This window comes from Rhinoraja longicauda, chromosome 1 (assembly GCF_053455715.1).
Source record: "Rhinoraja longicauda isolate Sanriku21f chromosome 1, sRhiLon1.1, whole genome shotgun sequence".
NCBI classification, from domain to species: domain Eukaryota; kingdom Metazoa; phylum Chordata; class Chondrichthyes; order Rajiformes; family Arhynchobatidae; genus Rhinoraja; species Rhinoraja longicauda.
In genome coordinates this window covers 122,639,090-122,664,215 of record NC_135953.1, presented here as the reverse complement: position 1 = coordinate 122,664,215, position 25,126 = coordinate 122,639,090, and the positions used below count along the sequence as shown (strand labels likewise).

The window sequence follows — 25,126 nt, the reverse complement described above, 5'->3', positions numbered from 1 at the left end:
ATTCCTTCCTTTCTGGCCACTAGTTCCAAAAACATTTTCAATTGACAATCAAATTAAAAATTAACCCCTTCTCTCTTCCTCCACCCCTTTTATCCCTCCATTACACAGCAAGATAACATGACAGCTTTCACAAAAATAAAATTAGTGATTTTGGAATATAGAACCATGAAAATTCATGTTGAGTGTAAGAAGTGCTCTATATCTGCAGTCTCACTTTGTTGGACATCAAAAATGTTTGCAAATAACAGAGGAAAGGGTACTACAAAGTTATTAATTTTAATTCTATAGTACAATGCTTATCAAAACCTAAATATTGCACACTTCCATAAAATCTTTGCCACATACTATGCATAACATAATAAAAGGAACCGCAGATGCTGGTTTATACCAAAGATAGACTCAAAATGCTGGAGTAACTCAGCGAATCAGGCAGCATCTCTGGAGAAAATAGATATGCAACATTTTGGGTCGAGACGCTTCATCAGCATAACGTTTGCACTAAATATTAGTTGAGTTGTCTTCTACAATATCCTTCCTTTCATACGGCCCCAAATAGATCTTAAAATAACTTTGAAAACTGTGTAGGAAAGAACTACAGATGCTGGTTTAAATCAAAGATAGACACAAAATGCTGGAGTAACTCCGCGGGACAGGCAGCATCTCATGAGAGAACGAATGGGTGACGTTTCAGGTCGAGACCCTTCTTCAGACTAAAAACTATTTATATTTATTCAAGAAACATGATTCGTTAAATGGATTCCATAATTGATCATTTGAAATAATGTCATTAAATAACATGTTTTGGTATGATTAAAGGAGAACAACAACATTGGAAGTATACTTTTGGAATTCTGTTCATATTTAAATTATTCAGGTATTTATATTAAATTTGATTTCCAATTTTATTCTACAACACCAAAATTATCGGGCTTAAGAAATTCCAAATAAATGACCTTGATACATTCATTAACTTGGAATGTTTCTACAATCTTACAACAGTAAATCTTCATATAGTTCCATTCACATAGTCCAGGAGAAATCTTTATAGCCAAGTTCCCAGTTAATTACGATACTGGTATAAAAGACATTAATAACCTGATCTGGATACTGTGGATAGCAAATGATAAACTGCAGCAGCAGCAAAATCATTATATTAATAACAGAAAGATGAAGTGAGAAAAGGAGGAGATATTTGGTCAGGGTGGGAAGGATGTGGGTGTAGTCGAAAAATAAGTATGTTGAGAAGATTAGAGTAAAAGGAATAACATAAACACATACACATTTTTGTAATTTCAAATGATTTTGGAGTGCTTTGATTTTAAAAAAATAGTGTACAATCCCACCAAATTTTCCCACAATGTTGTGCATAGCAAGTTGAAGGACAAGCTGCTCACACTGAGGTTATACCAAAGGAGGTGGCCTTTCAGCTTGTTGATTTAGTATTGGTTCTTTGTAAGAGCAATCCAGCTGATCCTACTCCCTTGCCAACTCCCACACTGGAAAAAAACAGATTGGTGATTGCTTTGTAGAGCACCTGCACAGTCTACAGGGATATTCTTCTGCTTCCTCAAATTAAAAATAAGTACTGGAGAAGCTCAGCAGGTCAGGCAGTATCTGTGGAGAGAAGGAGACAGATGTGCTTTGGGTCAGGACCCTTCTTCAGATTGATGGAGTAGGCAGGAGAAATCTGGGGCAAAGCCTGGTAAGTTATAGATGAATACAGGTTAGGAAGGTTGATTTGCAGATGGTTGGAGACAGTGACAAAGGCTGGAGGCAAAATGATGTCAGATAGGGAAGGAAGAGGAGGAGTGAAAGGTAAAGCCACGGGGAGGGATATGGATGGAAGGGGTCAAAGCAGTGGGAAGAGAGGGCAGATAAAACGGTTGGGGGAGGGTGGAGGGTGTGAGATGAGCTCAGGGAGGAGGGTGGAGGATGAGCAGAAGGAGGAGGAGATAGGGGGTGGTAGGAGAGATGCATGTTTACATGACAGGGGAAGGAAAACAGGGGAGGGGCTGGGGTCAGGGGTTACTTGAAATTGGAAAATTCGATGCTCGTGCCTTGGTTGTCGGCTATGCAAGCAGAATATTAGGTGTTGTTCATCCAGTTTGCGTGGCTTCACTCTGGCAATGAAGGAGGCCGAGGAGAGAAGGGTCAGTCGGTACAGGATTGGAAAGGAGAATTTAAATGGCTAGCAACTGGCTGCTCCAGCAGGCCCTGATGAACAGAGCGTAAAGAGGCCACATGCAAACTGGCAAGCTTTTAGTTGCTTGTCATTTTATGGCTCTATCGACATCCCCATGACTCTATAAATCAGTCTCCAATACCAAGCATAACAGTACCTTCCAAACACTCACCACTTGAAACATTTTCCTCTTTTGATTCCTTTGCTAATCATCTTCAATTTATATCCACAAGCTAATGACCCCTCTAACAATGAAAACCAAAATACCTCCAACAGATAATCCTCACAACCATCTCTGGTCCAAGAAGATAAACTCTTGGTGCTCAATATACCCACATAACTATTGCAAAAAAGGTACCTGGCCAGGCAGCATCTGCATAGGGAGATGGACAGGAAATGTTTTGGGTTGAAATACTTCATCTCGACCATTCCTCCATTGAGTTGAAGGGTCTTGACCTGAAACATCAACTGTCCATTTCCCTCCACAGATGCTGCTGTTCCTCCAGCTGTTTTTTTTTTTGTCAACAGGTTCCATCATTTGCATCGCCTGTGCCTCCATATAACTAATATTTCATATTCCTGGAAACATTTTAGTAAATCACTTCTACATTCAATAAGGCACATCTTTCATAAGATGGTGTACAAAACTGGACAAATACTCCTATTGTGGCTGATCCATTGTTTCCTTGCTTTTGTATTCTATGCCTCTTTGAAAAATGAAAATAAACAATGCCAATGCTGCAATGCTCCAATGAAAAAGTGCTGAAAAAACCCCAACACATTTAAAAGCATCTTCCATCATGGCCATTTCCTACATTATTTTTGGTTCGTTGCAGGCTCATGAACAGTTTGGGTTCAAGATTCAAAAGCAGGAAAAACACAAATCTGCAGCTCCTAACATTTACAGGTACGTGGATACAAAAAGTTTAAAGGGATATGTGTCAAATGGGGCTAACTTAGATGAGCTTCTACATCTGCACAGACAAGTTGGGCCAAATGACCTGATTCCATGCTGTATTAGTCTATGACTCTTATCTTGATGACAAGTGTGCTCGAGATGGAAGAATATCTACCATGAGGATTATAATGTTTGGATCACTGATTTAGTTTCAGCAAGCTCAATTTCATTTTGGTGTAATGACATTCTATGATTTTACCAGTTTTTGCGAGACTGAATGCTAATAATGCATCCATTATAAATAACATGACATAGAAACTTAGAAAATAGGTTCAGGTGTTGCCCTTTGAGCCAGCACCACCATTCAACATGATCGTGGCTGATCATCCAAAATCAGTATCCTGTTCTGGCTTTTACCCCATATCCCTTGATTCCCTTAGCCCTAAGAGCTAAATCTAACTCTCTCTTGAAAACTTGCAGTTTAGGTTTATTATTGTCACATGTACCAAGGCACATTGAAAAGTTTTGTTTTGCATGCTATCCAAACAGATCAGATATACAATGCATAGATACAATCAGTTTAAACTCAAGTACAATAAATAGAGCAAAGGGGAAGATATGAAGTGCAGGATAGAATTCTCAGCATTGTAGCACGTCAGTTCCTTAGACAAAGTCCAACGTCCGCAATGCGGTAGAGTTGAATCCTATCTAATGGAAGTATCCTAGCTTATGGATGGACCATTCAGAAGTATGATATGAGAAAGAAATTCCTGAGCCTGGTGGTGTGCATTTTCAAGCTATTGTACCTTCTGCTGGATGGGGGCAGGGAAAAGGAGGAATGACCTGGATGGGACGTCTTTGATTATGCTGACTGCTTTTTCATGCTTCTTTCAAAAAATCTTCTTTTTCTTCTCCTCCCCCAATTTATCCTTCTTTTCTACGCTGACTTCCGCTGTTTATTTTCTTCTGCTGTACACAAATCACACCATTGTGGCGCGTCGAGAGAGGCCCGAAATAAAGGAGCCGGCACAACATAGAGTCATTGTCATGGAGTGATACAGTGTGGAAACAGGCCCTTCGGCCCAACTTGCCCACACCGGCCAACATGTCCCAGCTACACAAGTCCCACCTGCCTGCGTTATGTCCATATCCCTCCTAACTTGTCCTGTCCATGTACCTGTTTAACTGTTTCTTAAACGTTGGGATAGTACCAGCCTCAACTACCTCCTCTGGCAGCTTGTTCCATACACCCACCACCTTTTGTGTGAAAAAGTTACTCAGATTCCTATTAAATCTTTTCCCCTTCACCTTGAACCTAAGACCTCTGGTCATTGATTCCCTACTCTGGGCAAGAGATTCTGTGCATCTACCCGATCTATTCCTCTTATGGTTTTATACACCTCAATAAGATCACCACTCACTACTTTCACTTTTTGCGCTCAATGCCATCTCACAAATCCTATCATATACATTCATCACCTTACTCCCCATTTCTTCCTCATGCTCCTAATCTCACTTTTCTCTAATTCTCAACCCGTGCCTGTCTCCCTTTCCATCTCTTTTGTTACGAATTGCCACTAGATTCTGAGTTGAGCATATATTTGGACTGGGTTCACAGATGCCGAGACACCAATCAAACTAAAGGGGACAGAATGGAAAAAGTGGAGGTTTTTAGAAATTGGGCCATAATTTTATTAAATAGCATGCCAAACAAGTCCCTCAGCCCTCCATGCCGACCAGCTTGATTTTCTTTCCCTCATCTGTTTACATAGACTTCATGGAAAGTAGAACAATTCCAAATAGATCCCAGAGTCTTGTTGGGAACTGGACAGTCACAGGAGGTATTTTTAGCCAGCAATGTTTTTATCTTCAGCAAAGTGGCTTGGTACAAGTTGCTACGGATGTGAAGATGTAGGATGGGAATTGAGAGAACAAGAAAACATTGGAATCATCTTTGATCAAACCCTCTCCTTCGACAAACATATCAAACACATCACAAAGACAGCCTTCTTCCACCTCAAAAACATTGCCCGTCTCCGTCCATGCCTCTCCTCCACAGCTGCAGAAACCCTCATCCACGCCTTCATCACCTCCCGTCTGGACTACTGCAACAGCCTCCTCTATGGCGCACCCTCAAAAATCATCAGTAAACTTCAATACATTCAAAACTCCGCTGCCCGTCTACTCACCCACACCCCGATCCGTGACCATATCACCCCCGTCCTTTACAAACTCCACTGGCTCCCCATCCCCCAGAGAATCCAGTACAAAATCCTCCTCATGACCTACAAAGCCCTCCATAACCTGGCCCCATCCTACCTGACCGACCTCCTCCACAGGCACACTCCCACCTGCACCCTCCGCTCTGCTGCTGCCAATCTCCTATCCCCCCACATCCGGACCAAACTCAGATCCTGGGAGGACAGGGCTTTCTCCATCGCTGCTCCCACCCTATGGAACTCACTACCCCAAACCGTCAGAGACTCCTCCACACTCACCACATTCAAAACATCACTGAAGTCTCACCTGTTCAGTACTGCCTTCAACCACTGAAGGTCACCTCACCTTCTGTCTCCTTTCTCTGTTCGTTTACTTATTTATCTATTTATTCACTTCCCTATGTTCTCTAAATCCCTGTAAAGCGTCTTTGAGTATATGAAAAGCGCTATATAAATGTAATGCATTATTATTATTATTATTATAAGCAAGCACAACATAAAAGCTTTACAGGAAACAAGATATTTTAAAGAAATGGTGCACATTGAAGTGAACATTTGCTTCATTTTGCTTTTAAATTAACTTAGTTGCACAACTATGAAAAATCAAACAATATTAGGTTATGTCAAAAAGCAGAGATTGTACTTTAAAAATATTCAATATCAGTTGACAGCACAATAGCTGGCTCTGCCAAACTGTATAGTTCTGTAATTTTCTCTGTTACCCGAGGGGAAAAACAGGTGGAATTGTTAGCAGAACCACGAAAGTCAGAAAGATTGCATTTTTTAAAAGCATTAATACGGGAAATTTCAACTTGGACTCTTCAGGCTCAACTAAAATCAGGTCAGGAACAAACCTAACAATGACCTGGAAGCAACTCATCCATCTTGTATCATTCTAGACAGTCAAATGGGGAGGAGAAAATATAAAAAATAATAAATTAGGCCAACCAAGAAAGGTAATTTTACTGTCATTTTTACTACTTTCTGCAACACTTGCTTCTCCCAATAGATTAAAACTCCTCCATAATGTCCCATCAGTCTGAAGAAGGGTCTCGACCCGAAACATCACCCATTCCTTCTCTCCAGAGATGCTGCCTGATCAGCTGAGTTACTCCAGCATTTTGTGTCTACCTTCGATTTTAACCAGCATCTGCAGGTTTTTTTCCAGCATCATTTATTTATTTGCCTCTGTACTCCACAATTTGAGATTTGTAATAGAAAAAAATCACAGAGAAACATATCAAATAGGTGCAGGAGGCCATTCGGCCCTTCAAGCCAGCACTGCCATTCATTGTGATCATGGCTGATCATCCACAATCAGTAACCTGTGCCCAACTTCTCCCCATATCCCTTGACTCCACCAGCCCCCAGAGCTCTATCTAACTCTCTCTTAAATTCATCCAGTTATTTGGCCTCCACTGCCCTCTGTGGCAGAGATTTCCACAAATTCACAACTCTCTGGGTGAAAAAGTTCCTTCTCACCTCAGTTTTAAATGGCCTCCCCTTTATTCTAAAACTGTGGCCCCTGGTTCTGGACTCCCCCAACATTGGGAACATTTTTCCTGCATCTAGCTTGTCCAGTCCTTTTATAATTTTATATCTCTATAAGATCCCCTCTCATCCTTCTAAAGTGGGGGATGCTAGACCAATGCAGGAGAGCATTTGGATCCACGGCTCGCTCTGGCTGCAGCGCTGGCAGCACGGGGCCGAGGTGAGTGCCACCCTCTCCCCTTTCCTGTCCCCCCTAGCCCGCCCACGACCCTGGGGGACACACCCCGCCCGACAACGGCCTTCATCAGTTGGGGGAGGGTTGCCCCAGGAGAGGCCCGCAGGAGAGATTTGGACCCAACGGGTCCACCTCAGTCTAGTAACTATTAAATTCTACAGTGGACTGAAGTGGATTTAGTGGCAAAGCATCCAATTCACATTTCATGTGACATCTATTAAATGAATAGTCATAGATCTAAGTAGCATGGAAACAGGCCCTTCAGCTCGCCTCGTCTATGCCGACCAAAGTGGCATAATAGGCCAGTCCATTTGTCTACATTAGCCCAATGCCTTTTGATCCCTTCCTCTCCATATATCTGTCCAAATGTCTGCTAAAAGTTGGAATTGTATGCATTTCTCCAACTTCCTTTGGCAGCTCACTCCAGATATGGATTTCTCTGAATGAAAAAGTTGACCCCAAGATCCCTCTTAAATCTCTCTCCTCTCGTCTTAAGTCTCTGCTGTCTAGTTTTAGAATTCTCTACATTGGAAAGGAAAAAAAAGTGTTCACTTCATCTATGCCCCTCAGGGCCTTGTACAATTCAATAAGGTCACCCCTCAGCCTACTATGCTCCAAAGAAAAAAGTCTCAGCCTATCCAATCTCTCCCTTTCACTCAAGCCTGCAATCCCAGTTACATCATGGTAAATCTCAACTGCACCTATTGCATCTTAATGACATGCCTCCTATAGCTGGGTGACTCCAAATATGGTCTCACCAATGTACAATGTACAACTCCATCATGATGTCCCACTCAATACCCTTCCCAATGAAGGCAAATGCCAAATGCTTTCTTCACCACTCTGTCCACCTGACTCACCACTTTTATGGAACAATGCATCTGTACTCCAAGATTTCTCTGTTCTCTCCAGGGCCCTGCCATTTACTGTGCAAGTCTTCCCCCTGTTTGACATACCGAAATGCAGCACCTCACACTTGCAAGAATTAATTCCATTTGCCATTCCTTAGCCCTGCTTCCCAACTGATCTAGATGCTGTTGTAAACTTAGATATCCTTCCTCAATGTGCACCAACTGTGGTATCATCTGCAAATGCATTAACAATTTTAACTAAATTGAAATTCAAAACGTAAATGTAGAAGGTCAAGAGTGTTTTATTGTCATATGTACCGAAATGGAACAATAAAATTCTTACTTGCAGCAACCCAACAGGTTTGTAAACACAGTACTCAACAGATAACATAAACAAACAAAACAAATTCAATAAACAAGATCCCAATATGGTGCAAAACAAAGCCCGAGGTCCCTAGTGCAACCAAGGCAGTTCACGGTTAGTTTAGTTGGAGTTTGTTGCGTTCAATAGCCTGATGGTAGTTGGGGAGGAGCTGTCTCTGAACATTCAGTTTAAGACTCCTACACCTTCTTCCCGATGGTAGGAGTGAAATTAAAGTGTTGCCAGGGTAGATGGTGTGGGTCCTTGATGATGCTGGTTGCCTTTTTGAGGAAGCGCCTCCTCCGGAACCCTTTGATGGTACAGAGGTCAGTATCTGTGATGGACCGGGCAGTGTTGCCCACCTTTTATAACTGCCTTCGTTCCTGGGCTTTCGAACCAGGCCAATCAATATGCTCTCTATCATACACCTGTAGTTCAATAGAGTCTCCGTCGACATACCAAATCTCCTCAATAACAAACAAAAGTGGACCTAGGCATTGATCCCTGCAGCACTCTAATGGTCATAGATCACCAACCAGAAAAACAGTCCTCCACAACTGCACTTTGACTCCTTCCTTCAAGGCAATTTTGAATCCATTTAGTTAACTCACCTTGGATTCCATGCAATCTAACCTTCCAAACTATCCTATCATATAGGACCTTGTCCAAGGCTTTGCTAAATTCAATATAGACAACATCCACTGCCCAGCCCTCATCAATCCTCATACTATCAGATTCGTGAGATGCAAAATTAAGATTAAGATACGCAGAATTATAGGAAGGACATGATTGCACTGAAGAGGATGCAGAGACGATTCAGTAGGAGACTGCCTTTGGATGGAGCATCAGTTATGAGAAGATACTGGATAGGCTGGCTTTCCTTTTCAACTACGGAATAGTTAAAGAAGGTATACAAAATGATGATAGATAGTAGAAGGTCCTAAACTCGAGAGCACGTGTTTAGGTTAAGAGACAAGCTTTTAAGAGGAGGGCTGTGTAAGATCTCTCTCACCCAGAGCATGGATGGAATCTGGAACACTGGTCGAGTTCATCATGGAGTCAAGTACTCTCATAGCAATTAAGAATTTAGACAACTGCATGAATCACCAAGCTATACAGATCCCATCTGTAAAGGGATACAGATCAAGTGCCGGTAAACAGGATTAGTATAGATGGATACTGATGATTTCCATGGACGGGGTTCTAAAGGCCTGCTTCTGTGCTGTATGACTCTGTGACACCGTTTATTCTTCTCATGTTATTACAGGCAAGAATGGAGGATTAAAAAGCCAGTTGGCTGTGAAGAGATCATTGTGGTTCATCCTTGCTCACCAAGTCTGTCAGAAATAATAATTAGCTTAGGGCAGTATGGCTGGGCAATGAGTGTAAGAAAATAAATGGCCCAGTCCATTACCCATGAACAAATCAAGAACAGGAACAACCTTTGTTTGAGATTGAGATTTTTTATTGGGACTTTGGCAATAAAGAGAGATTATAAAGTTGGAGTTAAGGATGGTAGGCAAATCAAAAACAATAAACATATAAAGGCAAATTAATCCCTTATATGTGTGTTTCCAGTGGTGAACAATTGACCATGTTCCTTATTGTTCATTTACATTTCAGTTTTAAATAAGTGAAATTGGGACATGAGAAGATAGAAGTTCTCAGTCACAATTTAATTGTTATGTTTTACAATCTTGATTGTGTGGCAGCTCCCAAGGGTCGGGCCATACCACTACCGACCCCTCGGCACGGGAATGGACCAGTCCAGGGGGGCGGCCCTTAGCTACGGGTATAAAGGATGGGGTTTTAGGCGCGATCGTTCTCTGGCAGACTCAACTGGTCTAGAGAACCCATTAAACACATCACTCCCGAAATACCCGGCTCCTCGCCTTTATTTCGAGCTTTTTCGACGCGCCGCAATTGCTTCTTGAAAAGTAAACATAAAAGGTCACCTGATCACCAATTATATGTTATTTTAAAAGATGCAAATATTTGAACAGAACTTTATATCAAATAAAGCATTGTGCTGGAAATACTCTTCAGGTCAGGCATCATCTATACAGAGAAAAGCAGTGTCACCATTTCAAGTCAATAATCTGATCAGAATGTTGCATTAAAAGGTCATCGAACTGAACCTTTGAACATGTTTTGCTTTCCTCTCATGTTGCCTGACATACTAACTATTTCGAGCATCCTTTTATTTCAGATTTCCATTATCTACACTGGGTTGCTTTTGTGGAAGTTAATACTGTAAAAATCCAGTTTTCCAGCACTTCAATAACCAACACCCTCCAGGAGCTTCAATGCCAACATCACGTCAATACAGGAGCCCCGAGCCAACATCAGAGCAGCAGTTCAGAGCTTGATATAAACAACCACATGAAAAAAATGTTCAAATAACTATCTGTGGTTATTACTGTTATATGTTTGAATGTATTATAACAACTACATTTATAGACTGACATACAAAGTAGAAACAGGCAGAGCTCACTGAAATCCTGGAGCCTGCTCTACTATTTATTAAGATCGTGGTTAATTGGATTGAAACCTCAACTCTGGTTCCCAGTTTACCTGCATAAATTTTTCAACCACAAGAATAATTTATCGAACAGTGCCTTAAAAATATTCAAAGACTCTACTTTCACTGGCCCATGAGGGAAGTTCCAAAAACATACGATCCTCAGAAAAATTCTGCCTCACTTTACCTCAAAATGAATGACATATTTTTTAAACAATTACCTCCCATTAAGCTTCTCCTACAAGAGTTAACATTCTATTGCCTCTCCTCTCCAATCAAGACCCTGCAGGAACTTGTATGACTCTACCAGGTTCCATCTCATTCATCTAAACTCCAGTGAATATATTGCCCTGTTCAACCCATTCTGGACATTTGTCCAGTAAGCTTATCTCAGCTGCTTACAAATCTAATACCATCTTTCCTTAAAAGGAGAACAATATTATGCAGAGCAACTCACTTACAATGTAAATTTATAATATGTGCTTTGCATCTCATTTGGAACTTTTCAAAGCACTTCACAACCAATGAATTACTTGTAATGATTTGTACATATGTATGTTTCCGTGGGCAGTGGGCAAGTCCTACATGGGACTTGTACGGGAGTTGGACGACCCCGCCCCCATGATGTCTCTACTGTCTTGTGTGCATGCCAGATATACAGTCGGCAGGTCATTGGTTCCAGCAGCTTTAGGGCTTGTCTACCTAGCATGTGAAGCCTGGGTTCGGCGGATTGCGCAGAGGAAACCACCAGAGGGTTCAACGGGCAGAAAGACGATCCCAGCAAAGCATTGTGGAGCGCAAACAGGGCAGAGTGAGATACGTAGGACACTTCTGACCATCCACTGCATCCTGACCTGTCCCCAGCCGTCCCGACTATGTCTTGCTGATGGAACCCGATAGGCCAGGACGAGAGTGTGTGGCCGCCGATCTGCGCAACTCCCCCTCACTTAAATCCAAGTCAAGCGCAAGTCATGACTTCAACTCCATACTGTGCAACCTCAAGTCCTGTGTCGATGGGAGAGTGGCAAAGCAGCAGGTGTGTATACACTGGAAGCTGTAGTTACGAACCTGCACACAGGCGGCCCAGGGCATAGGGTTGCTCTCTACTGGACCGAAGCAGCAGTGGAGTTCGGCAGGCCCCTGGGTGTCTGAGCAGCCCTCCTTAGGATTCGCTCTGCTCACCTCCATGGAGGAAGGGGCTAGAAAAGGTGCCTCAAATATAGCCTGCTTCACTTCACCTTGGCCAGCATACCGCGGCTGGATCCCAATCAGCGGTCGAAATAATAAGAAAATCAAGTTGAAGGTGCTGAACCTGGGCACGTGGAACGTGCGAACCCTGCTGGATAACATCATGGCAGATAGACCAGAAAGAAGAACTGCACTGGTCGCCAAAGAACTAGCTCGCTACAACGTGGACATAGCAGCACTCAGTGAAACTCACCTTGCAGACAAGGGTCAGCAAGGGAAGCTGGTGGACACACCCCATGATGACCAGGACAGCACTGACGAACAGTGGGAGGCCTTCAGAGATGCAGTCTACTCCATCGCCCTCGAACACCTCGGGCCAGCATCCCGCAGAAAGCAGGACTGGTTCGACGAGAACAATGAAGAGATACAGGCACTGCTATCAGAGAAACACCAATTGTTCAGAGCACACCAGAACGACCCCACGTCACAAGCGAAGAAAGATGCCTTTGCCAGCGCAAGACAAAAAGTACAGAAAAAACTCCGTGAGATGCAGGACGCATTGTATAGCAAGAAGGCTGATGAAATCCGGGGCTACACAAACAGTCACGACACCAAACGTTTCTACGACGCATTGAAGGCTGTGTATGGACCCCAGTCCTCTGGCTCCTCTCCCCTCCTCAGTGCAGACGGGACCCAGTTGCTGACAGAGAAGAAGCAGATTCTGGAGAGATGGGCTGAACATTTCAACCAGGTCCTCAATAGCCCTGCTAATATCAATGAAGAGGCCATCTCACGCTTACCTCAGATGGAGATCAACCAGGACCATGACAACCTCCCGACAGAAGCAGAAGTCACAAAGGCCATCAAGCAACTTTCCTGTGGCAAAGCACCAGGATCAGATGCAATTCCTGCTGAAAGCCTGTCATGATGCAGAAGCTGACTGAACTCTTCCAGTCCATGTGGAATGAAAGGAAGGTCCCACAACAGCTGAAAGATGTCAGCATAGTCCACATCTACAAGAGGAAAGGCAACCGCCAGTCTTGCGACAATCATCGAGGCATCTCCCTCCTGTCCATAGCTGGGAAGATCTTGGCTCGCCTCCTGCTCAACCGTCTCATTCAACACCTTGAGCAGGGTCTCCTTCCAGAAAGCCAGTGCGGTTTCTGTGCTGGACGTGGAACTGTCGACATGATATTTGCTGCAAGCCAACTCCAGGAAAAATGCCAAGAGCAGCACAGCGACCTGTTCGTGACCTTCGTCGATCTGACAAAGGCCTTCGACACTGTCAGCAGAGATGGCTTGTGGAAGATAATGCAGGAGTTTGGCTGTCCCAGCATGTTCATCACAATTGTCCGGCAGTTCCATGACGGCATGATGGTGAAAGTGCTAGATGATGGAGACGAGTCGGAAGCCTTTCCAGTGACAAACGGCGTGAAGCAAGGTTGTGTTCTTGCCCCTACACCCTTCAGCATGGTCTTCTCTGCCATGCTGACTGATGCCTTCCGTGACTGCCAGGATGGAATACACATCAGGTACAGGACTGACAGCAGGCTGTTCAACCTCAGGCGCCTACAAACTGTTACAAAGGTGAAGGGGACCATCATCAAAGATTTTTTGTTTGCTGATGACTGTGCCCTCAACGCCAGCACGGAGCAGAAGATGCAGCATGAAATGGACTGCTTCTCACAGGCCTGTGACAACTTTGGTCTCTCCATTAGCACCAAAAAGACTGAAGTTATGTACCAGCCATCGCCTTGAAAGCCCTACCAGGAACCACACATCACGGTGAAGGGGCAGAATCTACAGGCAGTCGACAGCTTTACCTATCTGGGCAGTACACTCTCACGAGTGGTGAACATTGACGCCGAGGTTAACAACAGGATTGCCAAGGCCAGCACTGCCTTTCGGCGACTCCGTGAGAACATTTGGGAGCAGAGAGGACTCAGCCTTACCACCAAGCTGAAGGTCTACCGTGCAGTGGTACTCACCACTCTTCTCTATGCCAGTGAGACCTGGACTGTCTACAGCAGACATGCCAAACAGCTCAACCACTTTCACTTGAGCTGCCTACGCAGACTCCTTCGCATCAGGTGGCAGGACAAAATTCCCGACACAGAAGTCTTGGAACGGCCCGGAATCCCCAGCGTCCACACCCTCCTACGGAAAGCCCATGGCAGGCCATGTCGTCAGAATGCCCGAGAGTCGACTGCCAAAACAGCTTCTGTATGGAGAACTGTGTCAGGGCAAGCGCTCAGTAGGAGGACAGAAGAAACGGTTTAAGGACTGCCTCAAAGTGTTCCTCAAAGACTTGGACATCAACCTCAGCACTTGGGAGTCTCTTGCTCTGGACCGTCCAACCTGGCGTAGCAAGCTCACCACAGGAGCCCGTGCAGCAGAGAACAGACGCACTGCAGAGGCCCAGAGGAAAAGCACCGCGCGCAAGGCCCGGGCTACCTCCTCTTCCACTGCAGCACCCATCCACTTGTGTCCTACGTGTGGGCGTGCCTTCCGGGCCCGGATTGGCCTCACCAGTCACTTCCGGACCCAAAGGCACCAATCCTCCAAATGAAAGTGAAGTCATGGTCATCTTCGAACCCGAAGGACGAACAACAACATGCATGTTTCCTCCCCCCTGCCCAATCACCAATGCCCTGACAGTAATTTGTTTTAAAATATGATCAACATTTTTAAGTCTGAAAATTAAATACAATAGATTCATCATGAAACATGAATTTGCTTGGTAATCTGATCAACAAGCATCTTTCACAATCGCAGGATGTTGCAAAGCATTTTATGACCAATTAAGGAGCATTACACTGCAGTTGCTGGAATCTTGAGCAAAACAAGTGATGAAGGAACTCAGTGGAACAGGCAGCACCTGTGGAGGGAATGGACAAACAACATTTCAGGTAGAGTCTGAAAGAGTGTCCCAAACCGAAATGGCATCCATCTATTCCCTCCACTGATGCCCAGCTAACCCGTTGAATTTCGCCAGCTATTTTCCAGTACCATTTCTTATTACAACATCATATAGATAAAATTAGCATCAACATATTTTGATCTGGTCAGAAAAAAATTGCATAGAAACCCATATAACACATCATAACACCAAAGCCAAATTACTACATAACTTTCAGAGGCTTTCTGCTCACTCAATGTAAGCATTTCACCCAAACGGACGTGCAAAATCCACTGTAATTACATGCGGTTTGGCAAAGCCAAACCCCAACTCCACTAGCGTATTTTACAGCTGCATGTTACTGCCCAACACCAGTAACCCTCACCTTTGTTTTAAAATTAGGACTAACCTGCTCACTTGGGAAAAGGTTACACGGGCATCACCTTGCTCCTTTATTATTGAAAAGATCCAGTTCGTCAATCAGCAGGAGTTCTTCAGAACTGCTTGGCTCAAATGTTTGTGATATCATGTCCTCAAGTGAGAGGCACCTGTTTTAGACTTCCATTAGGTTACCATTTCAACCTCAGATTCCATTACCTCCTTGGTATGATGGTAACGAGGCAGCACGCAGTACTCAGTTTAGTTTATTATCACGTGAACCGAGGTATAATGAAAAGCTTTTGTTGCGTGCGAACCACTCATTACACAGAAGCATAATGGTTACTGCATGGAAAGAGGCTAATCATGCCAGCAAATCTAAGCTGTAGCATTCCAGCCAGAGACACTAAATTGTCCTCTTCGCACAGCCCTGAAAGTAACTTCCCTTCAAATAATTATGCAGTTTGTGTATGTATGTTTCCATGCTCCCTCGCCACCCACTGGAGTGTGGAAATTAAATTCAATACATGAACTCTCTTGAAATCTGGTTTGCCTTTCATAAATCCATGCTGACGGTTCAATTCTTCTAACATGTGAGTAGCTCCTGATTTTATTTTTCCCTTCCTTTCCTAAATAGCGTGATTGTATATGCAATCCTTCAACCTACAGGAACCATTTTAGAACCTTTGAGTTTTCGAAGATGATAACCACTGCATCCACAATCTCTGTAGCCATCTCTTTCCAAACATTTCTAAGTAGATCATCAAGTCTTTGGAATTCAACTTTCAATCTCAGTGACTTATTTAGCTTATTTTATTTACTAATATTTATGCCCTTCAGTTCCTCATTCTTGCTGGACTATTGGTTCTCTAGTATTTCTGACAGATATCACCAAATCATTGCTGATGATACAAATCGAGTTGGGATTGCAAATAGGAATGTGAATGCACAGAGACTTCATGGAGATATCACCAAACGAAGCATTTGGGTGCAAATGTGGCACACAAAATATAATGTGGAAAAATATGCAGTCATTATTTCTGTATGTCGGGCATGTTCCAAATGGTAAGAGTCCATTCAACGAAGTTCAACTGACCATAGCATCCCTTTACGGGGTACTGAAAGCTAACACACAAATGCAACAAGTAATTGGAAAGGCCAATGGTATATTGGTCTTTTTATGAGAGGGGTTGAGTAGAGAAACAAAGATGTCTTACTGCAAGTATATAGAATCCTGGTGAGATCACACCTGGTGTACTGTATAGTTTTGGGCTTCTCACCTAAATAAGGATATATAGTAAACCTTCGCAATAACGGACCTCTTTATCACGGATTTTGGTTATAGTGAACCGAATCTGTTGTAAACCGAGTTTATCGTTTCATGGAGTGACCACTAGGTGGATGGAGCAACTCTTGGTTTAGTTTAGTTTTAGAGATACAGGTACTGTACATTGATATTGCTCTGTTTCTTCTATTGTCCTTACTTCTGTCCTAATAAATGTGTTTTGAATACTTTGGTGAACTACAGATTTGAAGCGTGTTTGTGAATCATTTTAGCTTAGTTTAGTTTAGAGATACAGCGTGGAAACACTGAGCACCCATACACTGGTTCTATCCTATACACCAGGGAAAGTTCACACCATGTCCGATAAGAACTACCACAGTGGTTCTATCTTTCCTCCCACATAACTACTATAGCAGTTCTATCTTTCCTCTGACATTGCAAAGACAAAGACATTGTGACAGCACAGGTTTTCCCTGGGCGCGCCCCCTCCCCCCTCTCCAAAGACACACAAGCCTACATCACAACTGGCCTCCGCGAACCCTGCAAACCGCCAGCCCATAGTGTCAGAGACCCAGGCCCAACCTCAGCACACCAGCTCCACCCTATACACTAGGGACAACTCACAGTGTGTAGCTTAAAACCAGTGCACCGGAGCCCCCGGAGGATCATACCTGGGCCCCCAGCACCACAAGGCAGCGACTGCACCTGTGACCCACAGAAGCCAACCAAACCACAAACCTGCACATCTCCGCAATGGGGGGGGGGGGGGGGGGGGGTAAGCCCAAGCACCCAGAAGAAACCCATGCCACAGGGGGCATTCGAGGTCAGGATCAAACACTGGCACTGCAGGCGGTAGCAACTCTATCATGGCGCCACTGTGCTAAGGTATTGTGTATTTAGTGTCCTTTATTGTTTGTGTGTTTTGTATGTTGGCTGTTTTTCGATTAGTTCACCCTCTTATTTGGTTATAGCTGACAATCGTTATAGTGGACAATCGGTAATAACAGGCACCATCTCCCCGCCCCCGTGGTCCATTATAGCGAGGGTTTACTGTACTTGCCAACTGAGGAATGTAACCAGGATTCCTTGTACTTATTCCCAGCATGACATGTTTTTCATATGAAGGGAGAATATGTAGTCAAGGCCTGCATTCAGAAGAGTTTAGAAGACAAAGATTTCATTGAAATAAAATTCTTAAGAGTTTGACTGGGTAAATGCAGATTACGAGTCTCAGAAAAAGAGTTAGGCCAAATAGAAAAGATATGAAATTACTGCCATAACATTGCAACATCTTGTAGTTAATTGTGTCTGTAGATCACCACATTTAGTATTCTTCTTGACAACTGACAAGTACAACTGCCACGCACAAATTTGAGATAACATGTCAGGATTCACGATCATCACGTGAGCAGTACAATTCACCATATAATAGTGATACAATTCACCACATATAAGGATCCTGGCCAAAGATGCATATATACTACACCCCAAAGAATAACCAATAACCCTGATGCTTTAACATTAACTTAATTTGCATCTTGCAATTTGTAATCACATCATTAAAAAAAAGCTAACATGATCCCACAATTTTATAAATGTGGCATTTTCTTTAATGGTCATCCAAATGTCATGCTTGAAGATAAACAAATATTCCCATCTCACATTTTATATTTTCAGGCAAAATTTAAAAAATAATCTTTAAATTAAAAAATAACTTTTAGTTAGCAAAATTTTGATACTTAATATTACAAGTAGAGAACTATTAATTAGCAAAAGGGAAACTGCATCCCACTTGTGACTTATCAAATCACACCCGATTCAAAATGAATCCACAGATCAGCATTAACTAACAAAGCAGTCAATTCAAAACAAGAATGACCTGAGCCACCATCCATATAATTTTTCTTACTGTATCAACTCATGATTTTATTTTACTCAAACAGAAATAGTTAATTTTTCAGTAAGTATCCATTGAGCTAAATCAGTTCAATTCCAATTTTTTTTTAAATGTCACAAGAAAATGATATGTAACCATATGAAATGCAATTATTTCATATTGCAGTTATTTTGATATAAAGACACCCCATTGCTACAAAAATATTGAACAATGAATCAGTGTACAGTTGTAGCTCAACGGTTAAATTACAGGCAAATAATCTAGAGATGTGGGTTGACTGTCCCATTCAAATCCCACCTTGGTTGCCACAAAATTTAAAATTTGGTAACTAGTTTTATTTTATAAATTCCAAACCATTATTAATGATAATGACCACATAACTGCAGGATTATTGTAAAAATCTATCTGGATTTGACCTTCGGGAGAGGAAAAGTCCTATCCTTGCACCGGCTTTCCTGCACATGCCTCTAGATCAACAGCAATGTATTTGTCCCTTGACATGAACTCTGAAATGGATTACCCAAGATCATTTAAAAAAACTAGTTGATAACAAGCTTTTTTTTACATCTTAACATATTAGAATTCCGATGACCTTCCATTTCATGTTGGACCGACAAGTAACAACCCTAATATCAACCTGCTACTATGTTACTCAACATTGTAGCACGACTTGTAATTTCACTTCCGCGTCGATAGTTCCCGCAAACCTGTCACCACGAGGCCATAGATGATACCCTATTGAACAAGCGACCCACCCTTCAGACATCCAAAGAATGCAACCCGTGAACTCAATTAGAAAATAAACGCTGTATAATTCCTCATCTCGCCGTGTTGTGCAAAAAGCAGGTGGCTGCATGATACTCCTACAAAACTTCCCATCGGGAATATTTCATTAGTACGAGACGAATAACAAAATGAAACACAGTTCCTGCGTTTTCAATTGAAGATGTAAACTTGAAAGTATTACATGTTGTAAGTGTCCATGGTACTGTGCGTGGATTGGTGCTTGATCAATTGGGATTGTCGGGGGTCACCCTCTCTTACCAGGTTAAATGTGGTCTCCACGATGTCTCGGTTGGTCACTTCACCCGCTTTTAAGAGACTTGTCAACACAGCGAATTTCATCCGGATCCCTCGAATAGGTATGGACGGATTGAGGCCCAGGGAACCAGTCGAGTCGCCACCTGATGAGACATTGCTGCGGGTGTGGGGGACAGTGACTTGTCCCTTGTCCACAGCCTGTTCCCCAGGCACGGTTGCAAGTGTAGATTGGCCTCCACCGGAGTCGGCGGGCTGTGGGTTGTTGTCCCCGCTCGACATGTTGATTTATCCAGAGAACTAGGAGGGACAAGACGGCGAACGGGAGAGGACAGTCGTCGGCACACAACTTAAAGTAAAGGCGCACAGCAAACCGTGCTCCCTCCGCTGCTGTTCCGGGACTGCTTGCCTTTGCTGCGCTCTCCGTCTGTCCCCGAGCCGGGCCCACTCGGCTTGATCTCGAATCGGGCAACTCGCAGCCCTGAGGCTCTAAATCCGATAGGGTTTCTTTTTTGAAAAGAAAACATGAAATGAAGGATTGCTCGGGTGGCGACGGACAGATCGTCTTTGCTCAGCCTTGCGCCGCCATGACAGCGTCAACCCTTCGGCTCGAGCTTGCGACCGGGACGCCGCTCGGGGTACCGCGCGCGGGGGGGGCGGGGGCAGGGCTGCGCATGTGCGCCGCCCGCCGATTGGCTGGCGAGCCGCCCAGGTGTTGGGACAGGTAAAGATGGAGGTGAGTGTGTGGGGGTTGGGTGCTGGAGGACTGCAATGACAGTCAGAGGGAAGGCGAGAGAGAGCACGACTCGTCGGGTGAGTGGGGGGAAAAAAAGACATGGAGAAAGACGGGAGGACGCTCACGTACACTGCAGCTTGCGAAGGAAGAGCCCTTCCCAAGTCATTTCGCAGCGCCATCTGCTGCGCTGGGAGACTTTCTGGTCGTAGGAGAATTTTGGGCAGCTAATTTGTACTCTTAATTATAAAGCTAAATGTCCTTCTTTACTATTACTAGGAACGTGGAAGGTAAAAACCTTAAAAAAAATGTGTGACATTTTAGGCTTGTCAGTAATATTAAAGAGGAGCTTAACGTTTCAGCCGTGGCGCCATTGATCAGAGGTGGTTTGAAGGACTTAGAAAAGTGGTTGGACGGCGTTAAACTGTTAAATAATTTCAACTTAATTATCAGAAACTTCAAATTAAGGTAGTTGGGAGACAATGCAAGTCAACGTGATAAACAGCAACACGGACGTGGTGGACGAACAATTTTATAGAGACTAGCAGGTCAAGTCTTTGAATTTGGAGAGAATAAAGGTGGCATGCTTCGCAACATTCTTAAATGAATACATTTTATACTCCACTTGAAACATCGACTTGAGTCTGAAAGATATTCAATTAGTTCAATTTCTGTCCATATTTCCACTTATCCAACAAGCATTTTTCTCACCTTTTTAAAAATATTATTTTTATTGTTTTTTCGCATAGAGGACAAAAACATTTAACATCACATAATATAACATAACATAACAAGGTACATCAACAACAAGGTCACTTTTAGGCACCTAAAGGCACTTTAAATATAAAGTAAGCCATGTTTCTGCTATAGTACATATCTATCTATATATATATACTGCCTATATATATATATATATTCCTTTTATAACCTAACCAGACAATAATGACAATGAAAATAAACACAGTCAGTAGTTCACTACAAGGCCTCAGTAAAATCTTCCCCCTCCAGAAATTTCATAAACGAGCCCCAAATCGTTTCAAAAGTGTTGTATTTCCCCTTAACTATATATGTAATTTTCTCCAAAACAAGACACTGCAGTAATCCATCAACCCAACTTTGCTTGTTTGGTCTATAAACTGATTTTATGTTTAGCTTAAAGCAGACAAAATATAACAATTTTCTTATCTGTATTGTTAAGTTTACAGCTTGCTGGGAAACACCCGAAAATACAAAGTTTAGGACATAGTGGAAGCTTCTCTTTTGTGGCAATAGATAATATTGTTATTATCTCCTTCCAGTACCCTTGGATCAAGTCAAGTCAAGTCAAATTTATTTGTCACATACACATACACGATGTGCAGTGAAATGAAAGTGGCAATGCCTGCGGGTTGTGCACAAAAAGAATTACAGTTACAGCATATAAATAAAGTTAATAAGTTACTATTAGTGTCGACAAAAATTTAGTCTCTGGGGTTATAAAAGTTGACAGTCCTGATGGCCTGTGGGAAGAAGCTCCGTCTCATCCTCTCCGTTTTCACAGCGTGATAGCGGAGGCGTTTGCCTGATCGTAGCATCTGGAACAGTCCGTTACTGGGGTGGCAGGGGTCCCTCATGATCTTGCTTGCTCTGGATCTGCACCTCCTGATGTATAGGTCCTGCAGGGGGACGAGTGTAGTTCCCATGGTGCGTTCTGCCGAACGCACTACTCTCTGCAGGGCCATCCTGTCCTGGGCAGAGCTGTTCCCAAACCAGACTGTAATGTTGCCGGACAGGATGCTCTCTACAGCCCCAGAGTAGAAGCAATGAAGGATCCTCAGAGACACTCTGAATTTCCTCAGTTGTCTAAGGTGGTAAAGGCGCTGCTTAGCCTTACCCACCAGTGCGGCAATGTGCGTTGCCCACGTCAGATCCTCTGCGATGCGGACTCCCAAGTATTTAAAACTGCTCACCCTATCCACAATAGACCCATTTATCTCCAGTGGCGTGTACGTCCTTGGATGTTTAGCCCTTCTGAAGTCCACAATCAGCTCCTTTGTTTTAGTGACATTCAAGAGGAGGCTATTGTCCTGACACCAGAGTGCCAGATCAGCCACCTCCTCCCGGTAGGCCTTCTCATCGTTGTTGGAGATCCGGCCCACCACCACAGTGTCATCAGCAAACTTGATGATGGAGTTTGAGCTGAACCTGGCCCCACAGTCATGTGTGTACAGGGAGTACAGTAGGGGGCTAAGGACGCAGCCCTGGGGGGATCCTATGTTCAGGGTGAGGGAGCTAGATGTGTGTTCCCCCATCCTGACCACTTGGGGCCTGGCAGTGAGAAAGTCCAGGACCCAGGCACACAGATGGGTGCTAAGCCCCAGTTCCAGCAGCTTCTCAACCAGTCTGCTGGGGACTATTGTGTTGAATGCTGAACTAAAGTCAATGAACAGCATCCTCACATAGCCCCCCTGGCTGTCCAGATGAGAGAGAGCGGTGTGTAGAACCTGGGAGACCGCATCATCCGTGGACCTGTTCGGACGGTATGCGAACTGTAGTGGGTCCATGTTGCGAGGAAGGAGGGCGCAGATGTGCTTCTTGACTAGCCTCTCAAAGCATTTCATGGCAACCGAGGTGAGGGCCACTGGTCGGTAGTCATTTAAACACGCTGGAGAGGCATTCTTTGGCACCGTTACAATGATGGATCTTTTGAAGCATGCAGGGACCACGGACTTTGCCAAGGAGAGGTTGAATATTGTGGTGAGCACTGGAGCAAGCTGAGTAGCACAAGACTTTAGTACTCGCCCAGATATACCATCTGGGCCTCCAGCTTTCCTCGTGTTCACACGGGTAAGAGCCCACCTCACCTCATGCTCGGACACCGAGAATGTGTGCACATCCCCGGCGGTGGATCCCCCTCCAGCCTCGCTAGCCAGCGTCCCTTCGGTGCTGTTTTTAGACGGCGAGCTGGTGGTGTTACCCGTCTCAAACCGTGCATAAAAAGAGTTCAGGTCATCAGCTAAGGAGGAGCCGGCACTTCCGGTTGAGGGGATGCTGGACCTGTAGCTAGTTATAGTCCGTAGCCCCTGCCAAAGGCGCCTGGTATCCTGCTGCTCCATCTGTGACTCCATCTTGTCCCGGTACCTCCTTTTTGCATCCTTCACTGCCCTTCGCAGTCGGTAGGACTCTCCCTTGTAGTCGTCCATGTTGCCGGATGCCAGACCGGAGTTGTAAGCAGCGGTGCGAGCATTCAAGGCCACGCGAATAGACCTGTCCACCCAGGGATTTTGGTTAGGGAAGATACTGACCCTTACCGTGGGGATGATGGTATCGGCTATTGTGGCAATGAAGTCCGTAACCGCTTCCGCAAACTCATTTACGTCTCTGGAACTTGCTTGGAACATGTTCCAGTCGACTTCGCTCAGTGCATCCTGCAGCATGGTCTCTGAATGGTCAGCCCACCGCTTTACGTCCCTCGTCACTGTCGCTTCCCGTACTATCCGTTGTTTGTACTCCGGCAGCAGGAAAATGGCAGCGTGGTCAGATTTCCCAAAAGGAGGGAGAGAAACGGCCTTGTAGCCTTTCCTGAACGGCGTGTAGCAGTGGTCCAAAGTTCTTTCCCCCCTGGTGACACACGTGATGTGTTGGTAGAAGTTGGGCATGACCTTTTTGAGATTTCCCCTATTGAAGTCTCCAGCCACCAGCACAGCCGCATCAGGGTTCTTGTTTTGGTGTTGACACAACACATCGTGTAGGGTGGACAGTGCCACATCGGTGTCCGCATGCGGTGGGATATAGACAGCTGTGATGATCACCGAGCTGAACTCCCGGGGTAGGTAGAATGGTCGGCATGAAATAGTTAGATGTTCCAGGTCCGGCGAGCAGGAACGAGAAAGCGTCTTAATATTTCCAGGTGGGCCAAAGGCAATGAAACAAGCTACCCTCATGTACACCACATTTGATACACAGATCAGGTGCATTGGGGTTAATGCGATGCAGTAAAACAGGAGTAATATATGGTCTCATTATCCATTTGTACTGGAGTAATTTGAACTGCATATTTATTGTTTGGACGAGACTGTGAACATGTATCCTGCCATTCTTCTACAGTAATTTCTTCATCAAGATCTGAACACCATGCAAACCTTTTATCTTCTGAAGATTCCTTTGCTGCAGTTATAATAATTTGGTAAAACTGAGATTTTAAATTTAGAGACAGCGCGGAAACAGGCCTTTTGGCCCACCGAGTCCGCGCCACCCAGCGATCCCCGCACATTAACACTATCCTACATACACTAGGGACAATTTTTTACATTTACCCAGTCAATTAACCTACATACCTGTACGTCTTTGGAGTGTGGGAGGAAACCGAAGATCTCGGAGAAAACCCACGCAGGTCACAGGGAGAACGTACAAACTCCGTACAGACAGCGCCCGTAGTCAGGATCGAACCTGTCTCCGGCGCTGCATTCGCTGTAAGTTAGCAACTCTACCGCTGCGCCATCGTGCCGCCATGCTTTGGCCACCTGCCTCATGATGGTTTAAAGCCACCTTTTCTAAAGAGTTTTGAGTTGGCAGACCTAGAGAGTTTTGCGTCTTTGTTATGAAGTTTCTAATCTGGAGATACTTAAAAAAATGTTTTGAGTCAAGTCCGAATTTTTGTTTTACTTCATTGAAACTTAAAAGAATATCATTATTGTATAAATCTGAGATTTTACTGGTACCCTTGTCTGCCCATATCTTATTAGGTCATTAGTGCCTGGTGTAAAGTTTGTATTTCCCTAGATTGGAGAAAATTGGGATAGAGGAGGATTTTCCCCCAGATGATTTAACACTTCATGCCACACTATCAGTGTGTTTTTTACGAAGTGATTTAAAGTGTATTTTTTCAGTGTGGATATATTTGCTGAATATAGATAAAGATTTAAAGGAATTTTAGAAGTTGTGGCCTCCTCCATCCTTATCCAATGCAGG

General features: G+C 44.0%; 1 protein-coding gene across 2 annotated transcripts in view; it reads right to left on the bottom strand.

Annotated features, from left to right (window-relative positions):
- lrba (LPS-responsive vesicle trafficking, beach and anchor containing) overlaps nt 1-20,081 on the bottom strand; it is a 681,010-nt gene extending 660,929 nt beyond the window's left edge. For both annotated transcript variants that reach the window (XM_078405961.1, XM_078405966.1), the window contains exon 1: nt 19,450-20,081. In XM_078405961.1, coding sequence (XP_078262087.1) covers nt 19,450-19,725 — 276 coding nt within the window. In that variant the 5' untranslated portion in view covers nt 19,726-20,081. The remainder of the gene's footprint in view (nt 1-19,449) is intronic.
- Between the last annotated feature and the right edge of the window lie 5,045 nt (nt 20,082-25,126).